Source organism: Phoxinus phoxinus, assembly GCF_949152265.1.
Source record: "Phoxinus phoxinus genome assembly, chromosome: 4".
Taxonomy (NCBI): domain Eukaryota; kingdom Metazoa; phylum Chordata; class Actinopteri; order Cypriniformes; family Leuciscidae; genus Phoxinus; species Phoxinus phoxinus.
This window is the reverse complement of record NC_136879.1, coordinates 38,066,909-38,087,642: the sequence shown is the minus strand read 5'-3', so window position 1 is coordinate 38,087,642 and position 20,734 is coordinate 38,066,909. Positions and strand designations below refer to the sequence as shown.

General features: G+C 36.2%; 2 protein-coding genes across 5 annotated transcripts in view; both read right to left on the bottom strand.

The window, feature by feature from the left end:
- Positions 1 to 13,774, bottom strand: part of actn4 (actinin, alpha 4) — a 51,864-nt gene extending 38,090 nt beyond the window's left edge. For both annotated transcript variants that reach the window (XM_079610355.1, XM_079610356.1), the window contains exon 1: positions 13,415 to 13,774. In XM_079610355.1, coding sequence (XP_079466481.1) covers positions 13,415 to 13,549 — 135 coding nt within the window. In that variant the 5' untranslated portion in view covers positions 13,550 to 13,774. The remainder of the gene's footprint in view (positions 1 to 13,414) is intronic.
- Positions 13,775 to 15,096: 1,322 nt separating this feature from the next.
- LOC306997951 (calpain-9) overlaps positions 15,097 to 20,734 on the bottom strand; it is a 29,548-nt gene continuing 23,910 nt past the window's right edge. For all 3 annotated transcript variants that reach the window (XM_079611600.1, XM_079611599.1, XM_079611601.1), the window contains 4 exons: positions 19,456 to 19,534; positions 18,936 to 19,052; positions 17,262 to 17,320; positions 15,097 to 17,008 (listed from right to left, as the gene is read on the bottom strand). In XM_079611600.1, the coding sequence (XP_079467726.1) occupies positions 16,982 to 17,008; positions 17,262 to 17,320; positions 18,936 to 19,052; positions 19,456 to 19,534 (282 nt within the window). In that variant the 3' untranslated portion in view covers positions 15,097 to 16,981. The remainder of the gene's footprint in view (positions 17,009 to 17,261; positions 17,321 to 18,935; positions 19,053 to 19,455; positions 19,535 to 20,734) is intronic.

The following is a 20,734-nucleotide window of genomic DNA, read 5'->3' as shown; positions in this document are numbered from 1 at the left end:
ATTTTATTGGCGAAAGCTAAAGAAAATTCCCGCCAATTTTACGTACCCATAGTACAGTTATACCTATAGTTGAAACCAATCAGATTTGAGGACAACGGCGATCAACCTGTGTGCCATGAGAGACGAGTGATAACCCCTAATAACTAGAGGAGTTCGAGATAGAAGCACTTCGGATGTTGGACTGTAGATCAAACTATGAAGGACAAAGTGGCATCCAAACTGTGATGTTAAGGGGGTCCACTCTGCTTATTGTTTTTTGTTGCATTCACATCATTGTGCACGAAACTTCACGCTAATAAATCATCAGAAATATTGCTGACTTGTGCGTCTCAACTCAAGCGCTCTTCTTTACGTTACCTAATGCCTGTTAGTTGAAAATCGATTCAATGAACACTCATGTCTCAAAAATCGAACAGGATTTTATCACTAAAGTGACAGCCGTATGGGCAGACCTAGAAAGAATAGCAAATGGAAAAATCTGAAGAATGGATTTACACACAGGGACAGCACGATTTAAGATTGTGAACAAATAAAAGGTCTCCACGATCTGGCTGTGAAGAGAGATCATAGTTTCTTGCTACAGCGTGCTGCACTTTCTGTGACTCTTTTACCAGTTTTAAACTCATTTTATTGACTCATTTAAAAAGTCTAATATTTCCTCAGTTGTTCCTCTACGAAACGCCAACCTGAATTTAGCAATCTGTTCTGCATTTGAGCATGCATGTCACGCTCATTGACCTGAAGCAGATGATAACAAGAACGCAGACAAACTGACCAGTGAAACCAGTCAGGTCAATCAGGAGTTATTACACAAAATAAAGTAACTACAGAGTGACTGATGTTTCAGAGCACACAAACTCCTCCAAGAACCCACAGTGATTAAGGCTCTGTTTACAGCTGGTATTAAGATGTGTTTTGGTCGGGGTTTAAACCGGTTTGAGCTTGTCAACTTTTGACCACTTCCCCTTCAAAAAGGCATTCGACCGGATTGCTTTCGTAGAGTAAACGCAACCACGCTGACTAAAGACTGCTCTTCTCGCCTACTGACCTAACTTTGTCTTCTGAGGACCCAAGTTTGGTTTGAAGATGAAAAACTCAAGCACAATGTTGGTTTCTGACACACACTCAGCGTCCGGTTGATCTTGCATCTGTCAGATCAGAAACTAAAGCTGATGCTCTCAGTGTTTTTAACGTCATCTCTGGTCGCGTTCATATGTAAATTGTGTGAGCTTATTACATCCATTAGATCTAAAGATCTGAAAAGGCCCAAAGATTTACCCGCCCATAGACCCTCGCCTCGAAGAAATCAGGACAGAAATGTTTGAAAGTGGATAAAAGTGACGGATTAAAACACCAGGTGTAAACGGGAATGTGTTTCCCTCGTCTAGTTGTGATCCGATCGGCCAAAACACATCCTAATAGCAGCTGTAAACAGGGCCTAAGAGTCATTGATCCACATTAATGCTATTACTAACACCATTTCCCACGAGACAGTTGGTGTACATGGTCACATGTTCCCTCAAACACACAAATATCAGTTCACACCATTAGAAGAAACTAAACAGAAATCACAAACACCACAACTTCCCCCCTGCCAACCAGTGCATGACAGTGACACAACCAATGAGCCCTGAATGCATCTGGGACTTCAGTACATCAGGTCAGTCCGAGTCTCGTTTTGAAAGTGTATGCAAGAAGTTCTTCCCTCTTGTTTTGCAACTGCTGGCTTTAAGATCTCAATAGAAACAAAAAAAAGCACATCTGCAGGAAAAAACCCGGCCATATACGTGGGTTTCACATCAGTTCTGGTCCAGCATTGAGGAACAAGGGAAACTTTTCAGGTTCAAGTGTTTAACTCGAGGCATGAAAACATCCAGCCTCAAACCAATCCGTATGCCACGTTGCAAGGGTCAAAGGTGAGGGTTTTATAGACTTCCTGAGCTAAACGACCATATTTGTTTAAAACAGATGACAGAGTACTTCTCTGTGTGTGAGTTTTCTTTCACATGCTAGTGAAAACATCACATTTCGCCTATATACACTCATCAATATATATATATTCATGTTTTCAGTATATATATATATAAAAAAAGGGAATCATCAGTTCAAATTAAATAATAAAATTTTCAAAATTCATAATGAACTTAAACATCATCGACATAAGTTAGACAAAATTAATTCTGGTTGACCAGTTTTCAAGGGGTCATGACATGAGAAGTCAAATTTGCCTTAATCTTTTGACATATAAGTGGTCTTTGTACCATTAAAACATCATGAAAGTTTCAGAGCTTAAAACGTCCTCTTCATTATAAACATCGTTTTGATTTTGCGGGATCTGTGATGTAGGAGCAAATACATTTGCATATGACTGCCTCCAGAGCAAGATATCGACGAATAGTACATCACATCATAGGCCACGCCCACCAGCACCATAGGCCACGCCCATCAATAGCACAGGCCACGCCCACCAGCACCATAGGCCACGCCCATCAATAGCATAGGCCACGCACACTGGTATTCAGTCACTTAACTACTACACTTGATGTGTTGTGTCATGTCAAAAGCAAACAGAACCCATTATAATCCCCGAGGCTGTCTACACGAGTCTTTGAACATCTCATTTGCTTATTTCTGTAGAGACTTCAGAAAGATACCATCATCAGGAACAAGTGGATGGTTTATTTATAATGCCATCGTTGATTATGTTTGTTCAGAGCATTTGACTGCATTTAGTTTTGTAACCAAGGCACAGTGCAATTGAGAATTTGCAAAGAAACTTTAGTTGACAGATGAAGCAACTATTGGATCTGACAGCAATTGAATTACAAACCATTAGTAAATGATTTCATAATGCTTCGTCTGTAAATGACGGTTTTGTACGGCTAATGTTTTCAAAACACTTGTGTTCAATAAAGGTATCCTATGGAATGATGTTAGCCAATCATCAGGGTCAAAGCGTTTATTGTCATATTTACAGTGAGGAAAACAAGTTTCCCTGTACAATGCAATTCTTTCTTTGCTGTCCACAATGAATGCAAAGACAAGTGCAAAGTATGTATATATTTAAAAAAAAAAAAAAAAAAAAATTTAAATCGTTTTTCCACAAATATATTTGTTTTGGGATTGTTTTGTGCAAAAACCTTTATTACCATTATAAGTGGACCTCAAAGAACATATTCAATTAATAAAAAATAAAAAAATCCATGTCATGATCCTCTTTCATGTCTCTTCCTGTTGTAAGCAAACAAGCCTTGACCAGAATAATCGACAAAGTGGACCAGAAATTGCGCCGATTGTCAAAAGTCTGGTTTTACAATACTAGCGAGACACAATCACAATAGATTATGACGCCCTCAGGGCTACAGCCCACCCGTTAAACAGCCACGCTGACGGGCTTTATTGGTGGTGGTGGTGTGTCTTTTATGATGGGTAACATTACTATAAATGTACCCCTCACCCAACAGTGTTTAAAAGATTTTCCCGCAAGTGCTAAACACCCCCCAGGATCCACCCGACCAAACAAAGGGTGCAGAATTAAAGGATCAAAACATCTGTGATACAAAAAACGTATAGTTCAGATGGTAAACTAGGTGAAGCCAGGCTCTAATCCTCTTAGAGGACAGTCTTTTGTCTGAGCCTCCACACTTAAGAGCTTTTAGTGCTGAGGAGGACATTATACAGACAGGGAAAGTGTCCGGCCCATCTTATCATGGTGTGCGGACAACAAAAACTGTACAAGAACATACAGTAAATAAGATGATCGGACGGGACGAGGGTCCGGTGGGGGCACAGCCAATCCCTACACTAAAATATGACTATTTTATATACACATAAAACAAAGAACAATCCAAACTTGAGAGAATCTCATGAAAACAGGTTCAGGTTGCAAAGGAAATTGTGACTATTACCATTTTTAACTTCATATGTGTATTTATTTGTGAGGTGTCACTTCATGCATTTTTACTGATCGAATAGTTAAGTGAATGACTGTTTACAAGAAAATGCATATATTTAAATACATCCTTTTTTGCTTTACAGTAAAGAGAATTTGGGAAGGAAACAGTCATGAAACAAAACCGCAGAGTAGGTTTCAGTTCCTTAAAAAAAAAAAAAAAACGTTCTTTTTTGGAATGAAATTTGATTTGACAGATGTGTATTTGAAACAAACTAGAGCTGTAAAAATATCATTGGTCTACTATTATAGTTTTTACTAATATTTTAAACTTGTTTTCACTGTAATTTTAGTGTTTACCATTTTTTATTAGTAATTTTGTTTTAATATTTTCTATGGTTCTTATTTATTTTAGTACTTCAAGTAAAACTAAAATAGAAAATCTGAAATGATGCCTTGGCAACTAGCTTATATTTCCTTTTATTTGAGTCAGAGTCACTATTTGAGTCAGTAACCAATTTTTTTTTTTTTTTATGGTTTTAGTTTTAATGTTAGATACCAATAAGATCCATGGGTCACAGATGTTTATCACACAACATGTAAATCCCCAAAGCACGAGTGAGAGTGTGAGTCAGCAGGCTGGTGAAGTATCGATGCCCTGACGTGGTGAACGGCCAACAGTGAGTGAACGTCTCTTGATTTCCGACTGGACAATGTGTGTTTGGATCAGTTCCTGATGTTTCCACAGATTGCTGAACACCAACTCGAACCACACCTGTGTACAGCTACTGCACATCACGGACGAGTAATCGCTGGCACAGCCTTTCTAAATCGACCGGCAAAGACATTAGAATTAATTTACATAAAACAATCACTAAGATAACTAGGATGTAAAACAGGATTGAACTTTATTAGTTGTCATGCATCTGAACTAAAGAAGTGTCTGTGTCCCAACACTTTTTGTCAAATTAATTAAATTTCTCATGACTTTATTTGTGATTACGGATCAATTTTATAGACCCCTACCAACCCTTAGAATTAATAGTAAAAAAAAAAAAAAAAAAAGTTGTCTACAAATATCACCAATGCGACCAAAAGAGTCCTGCAATCTGAGTCTCAAAGCTTTGTAAGGGATCAATGTTTTCCTTGTTATCTAACAACGTTTTACTCTCTATACAAACATAACACATTCTATAGAAATTATCATTACTTTTCCATACCTGGAAAACCAATTTTTCTTACAACTTTCCAAGTGATCAATACAAGGAACTATAATTTCAGCTCACTTATATAATAAAAGGAATTCACAATGAAATATTACAATTCTGATAATAAAAGACATAAATATGGTTTCTGAGAGAAGAGATGTTCCTTGAAAACATATGATTAATAAGATCTCAAAATGAAAGCAGAAAAAAAGTGCCTGTATTTAGTGTACCGGGAAACTATTCTGTTTACATTAAATAGCACATCTGTAATCATAAAATATTTATTCATTCAACACATCTGAAGCATATTTAAGGCTTCGGTTATGACCCAAGTAGATGTTCAAGAGCAAATACTCTGATTACTGACAGTATTTCTCCGGCTGGGCGTGACTGAAGTAGGTCAGGTGACGCAACACCTGATGTGCCCTCATGTTATAATGCCTCTTAGTGTAACTGCCCTTATCTCAGTCCACTCCCACTCACTGTTTTCTCCGGGACACACCTGAACCTGGTCCAAACACACACGAACACAATCACAAATTGGATTACTGCACAACAACCACAGCGCTTCAGTTTACGCCTCAATTATCCCAGCATGCACCGACTCATGGACGGTCAAGCTCTTCATTCAGAGATTTAGTGGTCAGAGCTGCATTCTGGGAAAAGACATTCAGTATCGTGAACTACTAGTACTTAGTGCCAGATATGAATATCTGCACCAGTCCGTCATCCACTGGTTCTGACATCAAAGTCCAGACTTCATGCTTTATTTAGTGAAGCACTATGTGTCTCTATATGAGGACATGAACACACAAACATTTCATGAGCATTATCATAACACACAGAAACCCAAAGGGCTTCACGACAACATGTCAAAAAAAAAGTTTGGCTTAACTTGAAGAAATTGTGACGGAAATAATTACTACTGTACAGTAGAATGTACCTCTCAATGCAATATAATAATAATATAATTATTACAATTATTTTTAAAGATTAAATATATTGTTAATGCTTTATGCCTTTAACACATTCTTGATAAATACATTTAGTATTAAATCATAAATTAGAAAATTATAACAGAATTTCTGTATAAAAAAAATAGAAAAAAGGCCCTATATCATTGTAAAAAAAAGAAAAAGAAAAAAATATATAATAATAATAGTAATAAAGATAATACATTTAAGTTGTTAAACTTTAATGAATTTGATTCATTAGACATGCTTTTTGATTATTAAAATTGAATTGAACCATTAAAATTAAATCCGGAAAAATTCTAACTGAAAACATGGAAGAATTTGAGAAAAATCTAAAAATATTTAATTGGGCCATAACATTTTTTCTGTTAACCCTTAAATAAATTATTACTGTTAAACTTTATAAGTTTAATGATTACAATTAATTAGATATGCTTTTTGATTACTACTAACATTTAAATTAGATAAAACAGAAAAAATGTAAAAATGTAAACGGAAAAGAAAAAAAACAATCCGGGAAAAATGGAATTTGGAAAAAAGGAAATGGATTTCATAAGGCGTTTTATTTTTCACTAATATCTGTGTTTTCTGGTTTAATTATTATTAAAAAGAATGTCTGATCAACCAAATTAAAAAAACTTCACATTACATAATTTATTACATTTTTAATGATAATAGTGCCCTATGAAATGATAGATTTTTGTATTATTACTTCTACTTTGAGAAGTACATTCTACTGTATAGCCTAATCATAATATATTTCAGTCATACAATTAAACCAAACCTTTATTTTGGTGGGTTGTAGTGAGGACCTTTGAGTCATGGCAACTCAGGACAAATCCGTTTGACTTTTTTTTAGAAAAATGCCAAATTATATTAATTTGCAAAGTGCAAACTCTTCAATGCAACAGTTATAGTGCATGGAAAAACACTTCAGGAAAACAACACATGGGCATGTGGGATTTGATCACGCACTTTAACACATGCATATGCAAGTACAAACAATGCAAGTACAAAGTATTATAACAAATAATTAGAGCAGACATTTACTCAGGCCTAATTTTAACAGGAACTCACACGTATAGTGTGTGTGTGTATCACCTGATGCACAAATACGCTTCTGCTGCACATCTTGTTAGCTGACAAAATGGTGTGAACCGCTTATAGAGACAGAAATACGTGAACTGCCTGTTCAGCGATGCTCTCGAGACCAAACCACAGCCAAGAAACAGACACACGAAATATGCATGTGAAATATCAGAGAAAGAGCGAGTGTTAAACGACAATTAGAGTTACTACCGTACAACATCTCAACCCAAAGTCACTGACACTGAGTCATCAATCGCTTTTGAAGACATGTTCTGCATTTCCTTCATGAAGTCTACAGGACTGTCCAATAAATAACTACATTTGCATATGCAGTTATAAAAAATATATATTTAAAAAAATAAAAAAAAATAAAAAAATTCACAAAAAATAAATATGTTGCTTCACTAAATATTACATACGTTTCAAAGCCTAGTGAGCTACCTTGCTGGATACACTGTAAAAAAAATATTTTCATGATTTATCAATTTTTTTGTATTCTGTCAAGTTTTTTTTTTTTTTTTTTTACAGTGCTGCTTACATTTTAAGGCATCTTAACTGAAATTGAACCGCATACAGCAAAGTAACAGTTTTGAAACGCTCTACACAGGCAGCAGCAAATCAAAAGTGCACTTCAAAACGATACAAGCGGTTTAATATTAAGCTTACTTACTGCTAAGCTAACAATGCAATAGTGTAGTAATAATAATAAGCCTAAAGTACAACGGATGAACAAGCAGGAGTCCTGCAGGGATGATGTATTTTTGTAGCACAAAACACAGAAACCAGGGTGATGGTCAAATAATCCAGGATAGGATTTGGTTCACAAGTTTGTTACAATGCAAATTGGGATACAGATTTATTAAAAAAACACAATCGATGAGCTCAATCAAACTCTGTGACCGGACAGGACAGCGGCCCTGAGGCAAGGCTATCATGATCCCGCAACACCAAATATAGAAATATGAAGAGGTGAACCGAACATAAATAAAGCTCTTCCATCTCTTCTTTAGACCCTGTGGATAGTCACATAGCTATCTAATGCAGGGGTTTTCAAACTGGGGTCCTGGGACCCCCAAAGGGCCTCAAGCGAGTGACAGGGGGTCTGTGGAAAAGTTTAGAGAAAAACTGTATAAAAAAATTTTACTGTAAAAAAAAAAGAAAAAAAAAGAATAAGATTTAAATAAGTAAATTATATTAAAATGAATAATTTGTTGCAAATAAATATTATTAGTTAATTATTAATCTATTAAATATATTTAATTATATTAAAAAAATATTCATATAAATTAAAACAGTACATTTAACAGTTTTTAACAGTACATTACTATAGTGAGTAGAAAGAATATAATAATGTAACTTTACTTAATAGTAATTTTACTGTATAAATTGAGCGTTTAATGTTTATAAAGGAGATGCCTTTATCAATTTAAGGGGTCCTAACACGAGGAAGATTTTATATTGGGCGTCCATTACATCTTAAAGATTGGAAACCCCTGTACTAACGCATTTACAATTAAACTCACATTTGAAACTTATTTAAACTGAAATGATTGACAACAATGTAATTGCAACTTCTGTTTACATATTAACTCAAACCCAGGATCACATGACCATAAACAATAAAATTACTTCCTTGAAGTGACCATCGATTGGATCCTATAATAACGTATTAAAATGAATAAAGTAAAAAATATCAATATAAGATGTTGAATTTAGTTCATGCAAAACTAAAAATGTAGCAACACAAATGTTCACTCCAAATACAAATGGACTATTTGACCTAATAATGTGTGTCATGTACTTTTACACTTATTATACTTAACTTAGTTATATGACAATGCCAAACACTAAATCAATTTGAGTCAAGTTAGTTGTAGGAGAACTACACTAAAAAATGTATTAAAAAAAAAAAAACTTTGAAACAAACTTAGAAACAATTTTCATTCAGAAATTGCTAGTAAATCTCACACATAATTACCAAGAAATGGCACGCAACATGTTGAATTAAACGTGAAATTTTGAAGTATAGAAAAATGTCTTTCTAAAACATACTCCAATAATCAAAATTTAAAAAGTAATTTAGTGTATTTGTACGAGACTTATTTAAATTAAGTTGCAACCTTTGAAGAACGCTCCAAAATTAATCACTTATGAAGGTTACTGTTTTTTTGTAGAGTGAAAGGTAACCTCACAAGTGACAGTTTTGGGAACAGTTAACAAGCTCTCCGAGAAGTCAACCCTCTATTTAGATAGGAGACAACACGGCAACTGACTAGCGCTTGGAACGGAGCCAAAGTCTTGAACTTCTGAGAATGAATCCCGGTGTTTTATAGAGGAACGAACGAGGCCCCTGAACAGTAGCGTAGAGTCTCGCTCCAGTCCATGTACAGGATAGAAACATGATTACACTTGCTTTTGAGATCAGTTCTGTAACGCTTTTGAACAGACATAACGATAGACAGAGACCTTTATACAAATCCACAGCACTCCTCAAACAACAATCTTCCATTCAAGTCCTCATGACTCAAGGGTTTTTATTTGGCCTACGTTATTGGTTCTCTGAAATCCTTTTTTTTTTTTTACCCTATCGGTGCTATAAAGCAATAAGCCACTCGATGCTGTGCATTACAGTGAAGTTATTACATGTAAGAGATCTGAATCCCATAGCCTAAAGTCCTTAACTATGGTTAAAAAACACAGTCTCAAGTGGTTTATTATTTTGATGCCAACATAAAAGAAAATAGAAATAGAGTTACATTTATTTATAATAATCAGAAAAAAAAAGTTTTACTGTTGGCAAGCAACATGACAATTTGGTGGCAGTTTAAAATGCGGTTCATTCAATCAGAGTAAAACTCATCTGTTTATAATATACACCAGACATCTATGCTCATCAAAAACATCTGGAAGTGTTTGACGGGGGTATGGGTGTAGAGAAGGCTACTGGAGATTGTTTTTAAGCGATACAAAAGTTATGATAAATTGAAGGAAAGATCCCTGAGAGAATATACGCTACCATGAAACGACCACTGACAACTTCCTTAAAAAGCCCGGCTGGTATCGTACACATCTTTAACTCTAGCTAACATTTAGGGATGCACCGATATGAAATTTTTGGCCGATAACCGATAATTCTGTGTGTTTAAAAGCCGATAACCGATATATCGGCCGATAAATCTAAATTTTTATATAATTTTCCGTGCCTGATTACAAAAACAAAAGTCTCTCCATTTAAAGCCACATCTCAAACACACAATTATGTTTTCATTATAATTTTATGAAGCCGATATGACAGTTGCGCTGCACATGTTGCACGTAACTGTATTTTCCATGTTTTTTCAATCACATTTCAAGCAATTCAAAAACATCATGTGAACTGTGCATGTGAAGCGTCTCAGCTGAAGAAAATACACAATTATTTATCGGACAAATTTGCCTATCGGGCCGATAATGATAACTTTAAAAATGTGCATATATCGGCCGATATCGATATATCATGCATCCCTAATTTCAATCATATTTCAAGCAAGTAAGTTACATTTGCAATTTCACACTATAAGTCAGAGACTCTAAAACAACCTGTCAATTTGTGCTGCAGGTTTACGGTAGAGCTGTGCAATTAATTGAATTTTAATTTCGGCTCCCAACGATCACCAAAATAGTACAATCGAGTAAAAACGATTATTTTGCCATGTTCAGTGCAAGAACACTCATTTGCTACATGATAGTGGCTGCAACGCAAGGGAACACCACAAATCTGTTTAACCGCTTGAAAATTAAACAGTGACCTATCACAATCTATTAATAAACACCGTCGGTGTATGAATGGGTGAATGCGAGGCAAAAATGTAAAGCGCTTTGGTGGCCATTGGGTCTGTGAAAGCGCTATATAAATGCAGTCCATATACCATTTATATTGAAAATACAATAAATGTTCAAATTTCAATTTTTTAAGAATTGTTGAAAGGTGTCGTTTTACTCAATGCAACACATTCCCAAAGTCATGTGAAATAATCGTGATTTCAATACTGACCAAAATAATCATGATAATGATTTTTGTCATAATCGAGAAGCCCTTAGTGTACGGGCGTCACTCTTATCAACACCACTGGATGTATATGTGCTTCTCTACACAACAAGAACAAAGCCAGTTCAATCACTGCATCTCATTTGAATTCTTATCTGCCCAAACAGGCTGTTGAGTGGAGACCGAAACACTTCAATGGCCTTTTAGACATTTAGGGTGGAGCGGAGAGGCAAGTCTTAGCCGGTCACAGGGTGTTTGATGGGGAGTAATTTCACGTCTGTCACGGATAAGGGGATGACTTCGGTATAACTCCACACGCCTGGTTTCGGTCAAGCGGAATAGGCAACGGTGCATGGAGACTGTGAATGAAACTCAGTGTTGGGTTTTATAAAGGTTGGTTTGGTAAATCACAAGAGATCTTCGGTCTGTGTGTAATATATATCCATCCAAATAAACATGCAATAAAGATTCCAGAGTCAAGATGTCATTTTACGACCACGAAGTGAAGTGACTGCCGATTGAAGTGACGTTCACTAAACTACCAGTGCAGAAACATGCAGACTTGGGAAAACTGAAGTTGCACCAAAAGTTTGGTTGGAATCTGATTGGCTAAACAATCAGATAATCGGAGTGTGAAACTTGTTTGATAACAGCGATTATTTTCACGATTCTGTTTACTGCCACTAGTAATGGAGAAACTACACTTATTATAATTAGGCAAATTACGATAATAACCCCATTATGTATTTTGGCATTTAAGCTTTTAAAACAATATGACATTTTAGACACTGGAAATGGACGGTCATGTCAAACTACAATGCAAGTTGCATTGTGGGATACACAATTTGGCAACAGTAGTAAGTTAACAGGGTGTTTTATGCATACTGTGCATAGTATGCACACTATATAGACTAATACAATTTAAAGCAGCATGGTAGCATGCAACAACAAACAATAATCAATTGGATCAACCCAATCCCCCAGCCACAAACCCACTCTTTAAAACTCCGCCTTGCAAAAATATGTCAGCCAACCAGATTTCTCCAAGGCGGAGTGTGTGTATGACTCGCTAAAAAAAAGAAAAAAAAAGAAAGTACTGTCAAAGAGAGATTTCACTGATATTTGACACAGATTGTATGCAGGATATAGCAATAGATATTGTTGGTTTAAATTAATCTTATTTGCAGTAGTCAAATTGTACTACACTGTATTTGGAGTTGGACAGTCACTGTTTTCTAGATATCAGCCATTTGATACAGTTTACAGAAATTTGGCCTCAAAAGTGTAACAAAACAAGTAGAAAAAGGGGGAGGGGAGCTGAAGAATTCAGTCAATCTCCTCCACTCGAGTTTCTCAAATAAATGCCCCAGTTATGAGTGCGTTTATACCTCTGGGGTCTGAAGGGCAGTGACTGTGTCTATATATACGTGATATATTTCCGTGCGCGTTTGCTTAAGGGGCTCCGGTGGGTTAATAATTGATTATTTGTCCAATCAAACTTCGACCTTCCTTTCTCAAACTCTCTCTCTCTAAAAACCCCAATCTGATATCCTGTCTGTCACACTCGCACACAAAACGACAAATCAGTAAATCAGTCAAGCCTGCCTTTCCCCCAAAAGACACACACCCAAAAACGTCATAAAAATTCCTCACTATAATTCATGAGCATAAAACACACTATCAATCTGATTTTACAAGTGAACTAAATATATAAACGCGCCTGTTAGGTTTTTTTTCCTCCTTCTACTTCTTTTTAAGCTTATCTTTCCTCTCCAGAACAGCAGAGAAACTCCAGAAACAGCATTTCGCCAGCTATTTTAAGCTCCTGTACTGTGATATCTACCGCTACTGCCATTTTAAATCCGGATGTCTGGCTGTAAACTAGGAGTCTAAATGTCGCTTTGAGAAAGAACAGAGTATGGGTGGAAAAAAAGCAGCACTAGCGATTGAAACTCGCACTAGTAAAACAGGTTCAGCCGTTACAATGTAGCTATCACTCACGCACACACACGCGCGCGCACGCACGACTGAAACATTCTAACACCGTAACATTCGAAACCCGCGAAACATTCTAACATTCGAAGCGAGTTCTAAGCGCATATACAAGCCGTCTAATGATAATAAGGCACGTTACGCGTGCCTAAAAACGTGTTATTCACACAAATATGCTGCTAACACAGGCCCCTGCGGCGGCCCCCGAGCTTTCCCCGTCAGAACCTCTTACCTTCCTCTGCTGTTTCTCCCAGGCCGGGTCCAGTAGTAGGTCCCGATCCCAGTCGTTCTCCTGCTCCATGTTTCTCTGCTGTTGACCGCTGGACGAATAAGGTGTTTGATTATTTGAACCGTGATAATCTACCATGTCACAAACCGTAAGGGCACCCGTAAAGACTCTTCCTAACCGACCAACGAGAAGGAATGAGACTGCACGACTCGCTCTCGAAGTCTTTGTTGCTCGGTGTGAAGTATCCGCTGCGTGGACTGACAGTATCCCCGCCGAAAGTGTGTTCCTCCACCCTTCCTTCTGACGAAAAATGGAGTAGGAGAGACGCGCCGCTCCCACTGAGGAGGAGGTAGTAGGCCCGAGAAACTCATGAATATTTAAATGACGCGTTTACTTATTCAGAAGATATCCGACCTCAGCTCTACCCACGAACTGAGTGGGCGTCTGCGATTGGATGATATCGCAGAGGGAAGTATTTTTAAGAATAGAAAATGTGAATTTGTGCATGTTATATGAAAATAAATATTCACTGATGAGTTCAAAACACGAAATCTAATCCAAGGTTTTCTGAAAGGACTTGTTGACGAACAGCACTGTTTGTTTTAAAATAAATAAATGACATGTGTTCTATTTATATATAATTATAGTGAATTATTTTGGATGATCATATTCAATTTATGATTTTCATATACATGTTCATAACTTTGTATATATACAGTATATTATATAATATGTATATTACATATCATTTATTTAAGTATTTTAATGGAAATGGAAATATTACTTACATTAGCCTATATAAATAGATTTTTTAAATTTTATTGATATATAATTAGCTTATTTACATACTTTATAAACATATACATATATATATATATAAAATATATATATATATATATATATATATATATATACATACATTTATATAAATATGTATTTTATATATTATTTATTTAAGTATTTAATGTAAATTAAAATATTACTTACATTGTATAAATAGATTTGATATAATATATGTATATAATCATATTGAAATATTTTGGATATTAATTATATTTAAAATGTATAGATATATGTTTTATATATTTATATATAACATGTGTGAATATATATATATATATATGTATATATATAAAAGTGTATGTGTATATATATATATATATATATATATATAAGTGTATGTGTGTATATATATATATACACACACATACATTTTATACATGTATACAAATATGTGTTATATAATTTAGGCTAGTAAAATGTATTGATATATAATTTACATATTTACACACACACACACACACACACACACACACACACACACACACACACACACACACACACACACACACACACACATACACACAATATTTAAATTTACATTATATATAATATACATACATGTATAAAAACATGTATATGAATATTATATATAATGTAAATGTAAATATTACTCACATTATATAAATATATTTTATATAAAATGTGTATATAATTATTTAGTCTATTATTATATTTAAATGTAATCAAAAGCAATGGGCATAGAAAATGTCACTTTAAAGACACTTATTTGTGGCTTGTCCATCAGTGTATCCTGTATCTTCTAACTTTACACAAACAGAAAGAGTGAATCTATTATTAATACACTTTCCACGAAACACTCGCCAGCCGGTTGTGATGTTTTTCTAAGCTTCATTTGAATCCCACTGTATACAGTTCTAATAACACATATTGTTTAAAGGAAGAAAAAAAAACATGAATGTGTATGACTTGAATTTATTACTCCGGAAGCTATAAGCTGCTTAAGCCTAACATTAATATTTCATGGTGTCATCATGAAGTGGGTCAACATCAGACAGATGAGCGCATCGACCATACGCTGTTGTTTACATTGTTTACATTACGCAAATCCTGAGTATTAAACTGCATCAAACTCATTCACATTGATATTGATCTTTATTTATAGGTAATCTCTTCTATTATCTGTAATATCCGGATACAAATCGGCTGCTTATTTGAATCATTTACTGATTTGCAATTCAAAGCAGTGCAGCATCATGTCAAAAATCATAGCGGGGACATTTTACAGACCCAAAGCTTATGCAAGATTCCTGAACTGATCCCATCCACACATAGTTCATTATCTGGCATATTCCCAGTCATGCACTCTAAAAAATGCTGGGTTGCTTTAACCCAATTTTGGGTCAAATATGGTCAAACCCAAATGTTGGGTTAAAAATGTAATTATAAAATGTAACCCAACTGCTGAGTTTGTCCATATTTGAACCAAAGTTGGGTTAAAACAACCCAGCATTTTTTAGAGTGTGTGTGCTTCTCAAAAGTTCTCACTGTAGCCTAATAACTATAAACGGAAGATGTTTCCAGAGAAAGAGGAACAACACATTTAAAGATCACAATTATTCATATGAGTTTCGTTTAAAGGGGTGGTTGATTATGATTTCACTTTTATAACTTTAGTTAGTGTGTAATGTTGCTGTTTGAGAATAAACAACATCTGCAAAGTTACAATGCGCAAAGTTCAAAGCAAAGGAAGATATTTACTTTTAAAGAAAAGGACTACAACAAACGGCTGGTAGAGACTACACAACATTCCTCCCAAGTTAGTGACATCCCCAACCCTAAAATGTACATAAACCCCGCCCCCTGAACACGATTTATAGATTATCATGACAGAATATGCTAATCAATGACTAGAAGATAACTGCACATCAGCAACATAAATTCATCAACTAATCGTTCAGAAATGTCCTGTTGCTTCTACATGTTGTCACTTCTTCTTGAGTCTCTCCATCATTGTCTGACTCCACTTTGAACATAAAAAACTAAAGGTTTTTAAAATTTTCAGTGCATGTGTGTATGAGGTAAAAGAACACGATCTGTTGAAGCTCCGCCCCCTGTGCCGGGAGCAGCAGCTCATTTGCATTTAAAGGGACAGACACAAAAACTGTGTGTTTTTGCTCACCCTCAAAAAGAAAAGTGACAATTTTAACATGCTATATAAAAATATTTGTGGGGTATTTTGAGCTAAAACTTCACACACACACTCTGGGGACATCAGAGACTTATTTTACATCTTGTGAAAAGGGCATTATACCACCCCTTTAAAGCCACCATGAAATCTAAATTGACAATTCCTATTTTTTATGGAATATTTCAGTATTTATTATAAATTATTTATCTGTGAATAGCATACTTTTTTTTATTCATGCGCCTCGTAATCTTTAACCAGAATACTTGCAACATCTCTTCTCTTCTCTGATGATGTGTTTACTGGCATGAAGGCGGGGCAACCTGTCACTCACATGAGATCGACCAATAGCAACCCACTAAACTACTACTAAAAAAATATTACGGCAATTTTTGTATAATTTTTTTTATCAAGCAAACTCATTAAGTGGCATCTGTCCAGCAGTAAAATCTGGTCAATATTCTGTGCAGTGATATATACAGTAGTTGTGCGTCATATCCGCTGTATTGTCCAGTCCTGGGATGATCCATATATCAACAGTTGAAGCAGATTTATGTTGTTTTCCTGCAGCTGGTCTGGAATCAGTTGTACATGGTCATGTGCAGAAACTACAAATCAAGAGGAAGAGCGAAAGAAACAAACACATACATATTCATTTGGCGCACAGTAAATGAATCACATTTTTCACAAGAATTGAAAATGACGTAATAACTGTCAGTCATGTTGCAGAAAGACGGTTAGGAAGAATTAGGACGCTTGGATCTGACAGGTCGCAGATCAAAGAGGTTCAGAGGATGAAATATTGAATGTGTGTGTGTGTGAGAGAGATGCTCAATGCTCTTGTGTGTTTCATGTTTTTACCTGTCTGCAGTTCACTGAAATCATTCCCATTCCCGTCATATCAAACGACTGAAACTTGCCTGAAGACAAACACATACACACAACAGTGACACTTTTAAGCGTGGCTTAATACTTAAAGGAGAACTCCGGGCAATTTTTAAGTTAATCTTGATCGTTATACCTGTGTGAGTTCTGTCTATAGAAAAAAAAACGAACCGGATTGGTGTTTGCAACACGGAGCCGCTACCGCTAATGCCCAGAGCTCACTCAGCTAACGGCAGTTATGGGGCATATTCATAAAGAGTGTTTTTGTGCCTCTTAACAGACACAAAATGCAATTAAAATGTCTGTCCAACATGAACAGGGTCCTTACATGACAACAAGATGCATTTAGCAACTTAGCCATTGTTTAAATTCACTAGTGTTTTAGACGGCTAGCTGTAGTCTCGCGCTGAAGTCCCGTGGGAACTCCCGTTGTAGCCGGGAAAAGGTATTGTTGACTGAAGAGTGTGAGGCTAGTTCTTCGTCTGTATACTCGGGTTCGAATAAATAAGGACGACCATCAAACTCAAAAGCCTCTTCCATGTGTTCAAAATCTTCTATATTCTCCATAGTTACGTTACGAACCGTTTCTTCTTCATTTGTGAGCAACTCCGATCATCACTCTTCACACACACGACGCTCCTCCACCTGCACGCTGCTATTTACCTTTTCCCGGATACAACGGGAGTTCCCACGGGACTTCAGCGCGAGACTACAGCTAGCCGTCTAAAACATTATTTAAGGTGAATTTAAACAATGGCTAAGTTGCTAAACGCATCTTATTGTCATGTAAGGACCCTGTTCATGTTGGACAGACATTTTAATTGCATGTTGTGTCTGTTAAGAGGCACAAAAACACTCTTTATGAATATGCCCCATAACTGCCGCTTTAGCTGAGAGGAGCTCTGGGCATTAGCGGTAGCAGCTCCGTGTTGCAAACACCAATCCGGTTCGTTTTTTTTTCTATAGACAGTACTCACAAAGGTATAACGATCAAGATTAACTTAAAAATTGCCCGGAGTTCTCCTTTAAGTGAAGTCCAAATTATTTTTTTAGAGCCTTTTAAACAGTATATTTACTATTTTACCATTAGAACCATGCAAACCTCTTTTTCTAAAATGTGACCCTGGAAAACCAGTCACATGGGTCACTTTTTTGAAAGTGAGATTTATACATCACATGAAAGCTGAATAAATAAGCTTTCCATTGATGTGTGGTTTGTTACGATAGGACAATATTAGAAAATCTGGAATCTGAGGGTGCAAAAAAATATAAACATTGAGAAAATCTCCTTTAAAGTTGTGCATTTATGTTCACGATTGTGCTGCATTCACTCAGAAAAAAACATGTTTTATATATTTACGGTAGGAAATTTACAAAATATCTTCATGGATCATGATCTTTACTTAATATCCTAATGATTTTTGGCATAAAAGAAAAATGTATAATTTTTACCCATACAATGTATTGTTGGCTATTGCCACAGATATACCCGTGCGACTCGTTACTGGTTTTGTGGTCAAGGGTCACAAATGTTATGCATGAATAATATAAACATTTTATTTTACATAAATTATTTGATGTTGTTTCTTATGCAATCCCAAGTGTGCAATAACCGTTATAGTAATTTGACTTTGATTTGTGTGTCCTTACGCATCATGCTGTCCAGTTTCATGAGCAGGAAGAGGAATCCCGGGAAGCTGACGGTCATGTCTGGCTCCGTGTAGCGCAGGCCGACGAGCTGCAATATGAACTCATCCACATGTATGCCTAGACCAGAGCAGACGAGCACAGATCAGCCTGATGATCATCAGCCCACACACACTCCTCCTTCAACATTCCTCTCACAGATGAATGAACAGGTTTCTCTTCTGAGAGCTGGGTGTGTTACAGCCTGACGTGTGTGGGAAACCATTTCACTAATGGTGTCTGAGTAACAGAATGTGTGTGTGTGTGTGTGTGTGTGTGTGTGTGTGTGTGTGTGTGTGTGTGTGTGTGTGTGTGTGTGTGTGTGTGTGTGTGTGTGTGTGTGCGTTCATTCTCTATAAATGAACTGTTGCGTCAACGAGTGCATTTGCATGTGTAGGGTGTGTGTGTGTGTGTGTGTGTGTGTGTGTGCATGCTCATACTTGCATTTATGTGCGTGTGAGTAAGTGTGTGTCATAGGTTTCACCTGCTGCTGACAGAGCGGGAGAGATTTCTTGATAATCCAGCGATTGGTTCTTGTTTTTGTCAAATGACATAAAAATACCCTACAGAAACACACACAGAAGGGTGAATAATCACGTAGCAATGAATATTAATCAGTTCCATGAAACAATAGAGTCGGGTTGTAAAAACTCCATTCATTTTCTCCATAAGGACATTGATTTTGAATGATAACGTATAAAGCTTTTAAGGAACTCTACATCGTGTACTAAGACCGACAGAAAATTAAAAGTTGTGATTTTCTAGGCCAATATGACTAGGAACTATCCTCTCATTCCTGCGTAATAATCAAGGAACTGCTGCTGTACCAGCAGAAGCAATGATATCCATATTGAAAATCATAACTTTTCATTTTCTGTCGGTCTTAGTACACGATGTAACAACAGAAGAGTCAAGTTTTAAATAGAAAAAAATATCTAAACTCTTTGGTCATTTTTTTTTTTTGAGAGAGATGCTAACGGTCTAATCAGATTCAATGATCTATGCTAAGCTATGCTAAAAGTGCCACCGCCAGACCCGGAGATCGGCTGAATGGATTCAAAACGGTAAAACTCAACTGTTTAAAGTCTGCGTGAACCGGAAGTTAAAAACGACTTTTCTCAAGTGTTGTGACGCATTTCCGAGTGAAAGGGAATATTGAACAGAGGGCAGGGTTTTACTTCAGCGCTCCTCCTCTCCATCTCTCGCCCATAGCAGAGTAACGGTTTGAGGGAGTGATTAAGCGATTAACCAACCCAAGTCGTCAAGCCTATGTCATCAGAAAAAGAACCATTCCAGACCCGGAAGTAACTTTTCAAACTTTGATTAAAGATAACTTCGGCAAACAAATTTTTTCCATGTGTTAACTTGAACGGATTAATTGTTCACCACAAGACTAGTAATATCCGCTAACAAAGTAAATTTGGGTCAATTTTGATTTCATGCCGACTTTAACTCTACGGGAGTTGGAAAATGAGCCTATTTCCAAAAAAAGTGGAGTGTTCCTTTAAAGACAGCCTTACTGTGAGCAACAAGGTTGTTCATTGAAGGTATTTGCTTTAAAAAGTTTTAAAATATTCGTGGAATTCCTGGTGGAAAAACTACATTACCCATGATGATGTACAGACAATTCCACCAATCAGAGAGTCGAAAGATCACATTAGCTCCGCCCACTCCACTCCACCGCCCACTTTTTTTTTTTTTTGCAATACTTAGGATTGTAGTTATTTGCCTCACTAAAGCTTTTAAGTTTTTGTACCTTGTGT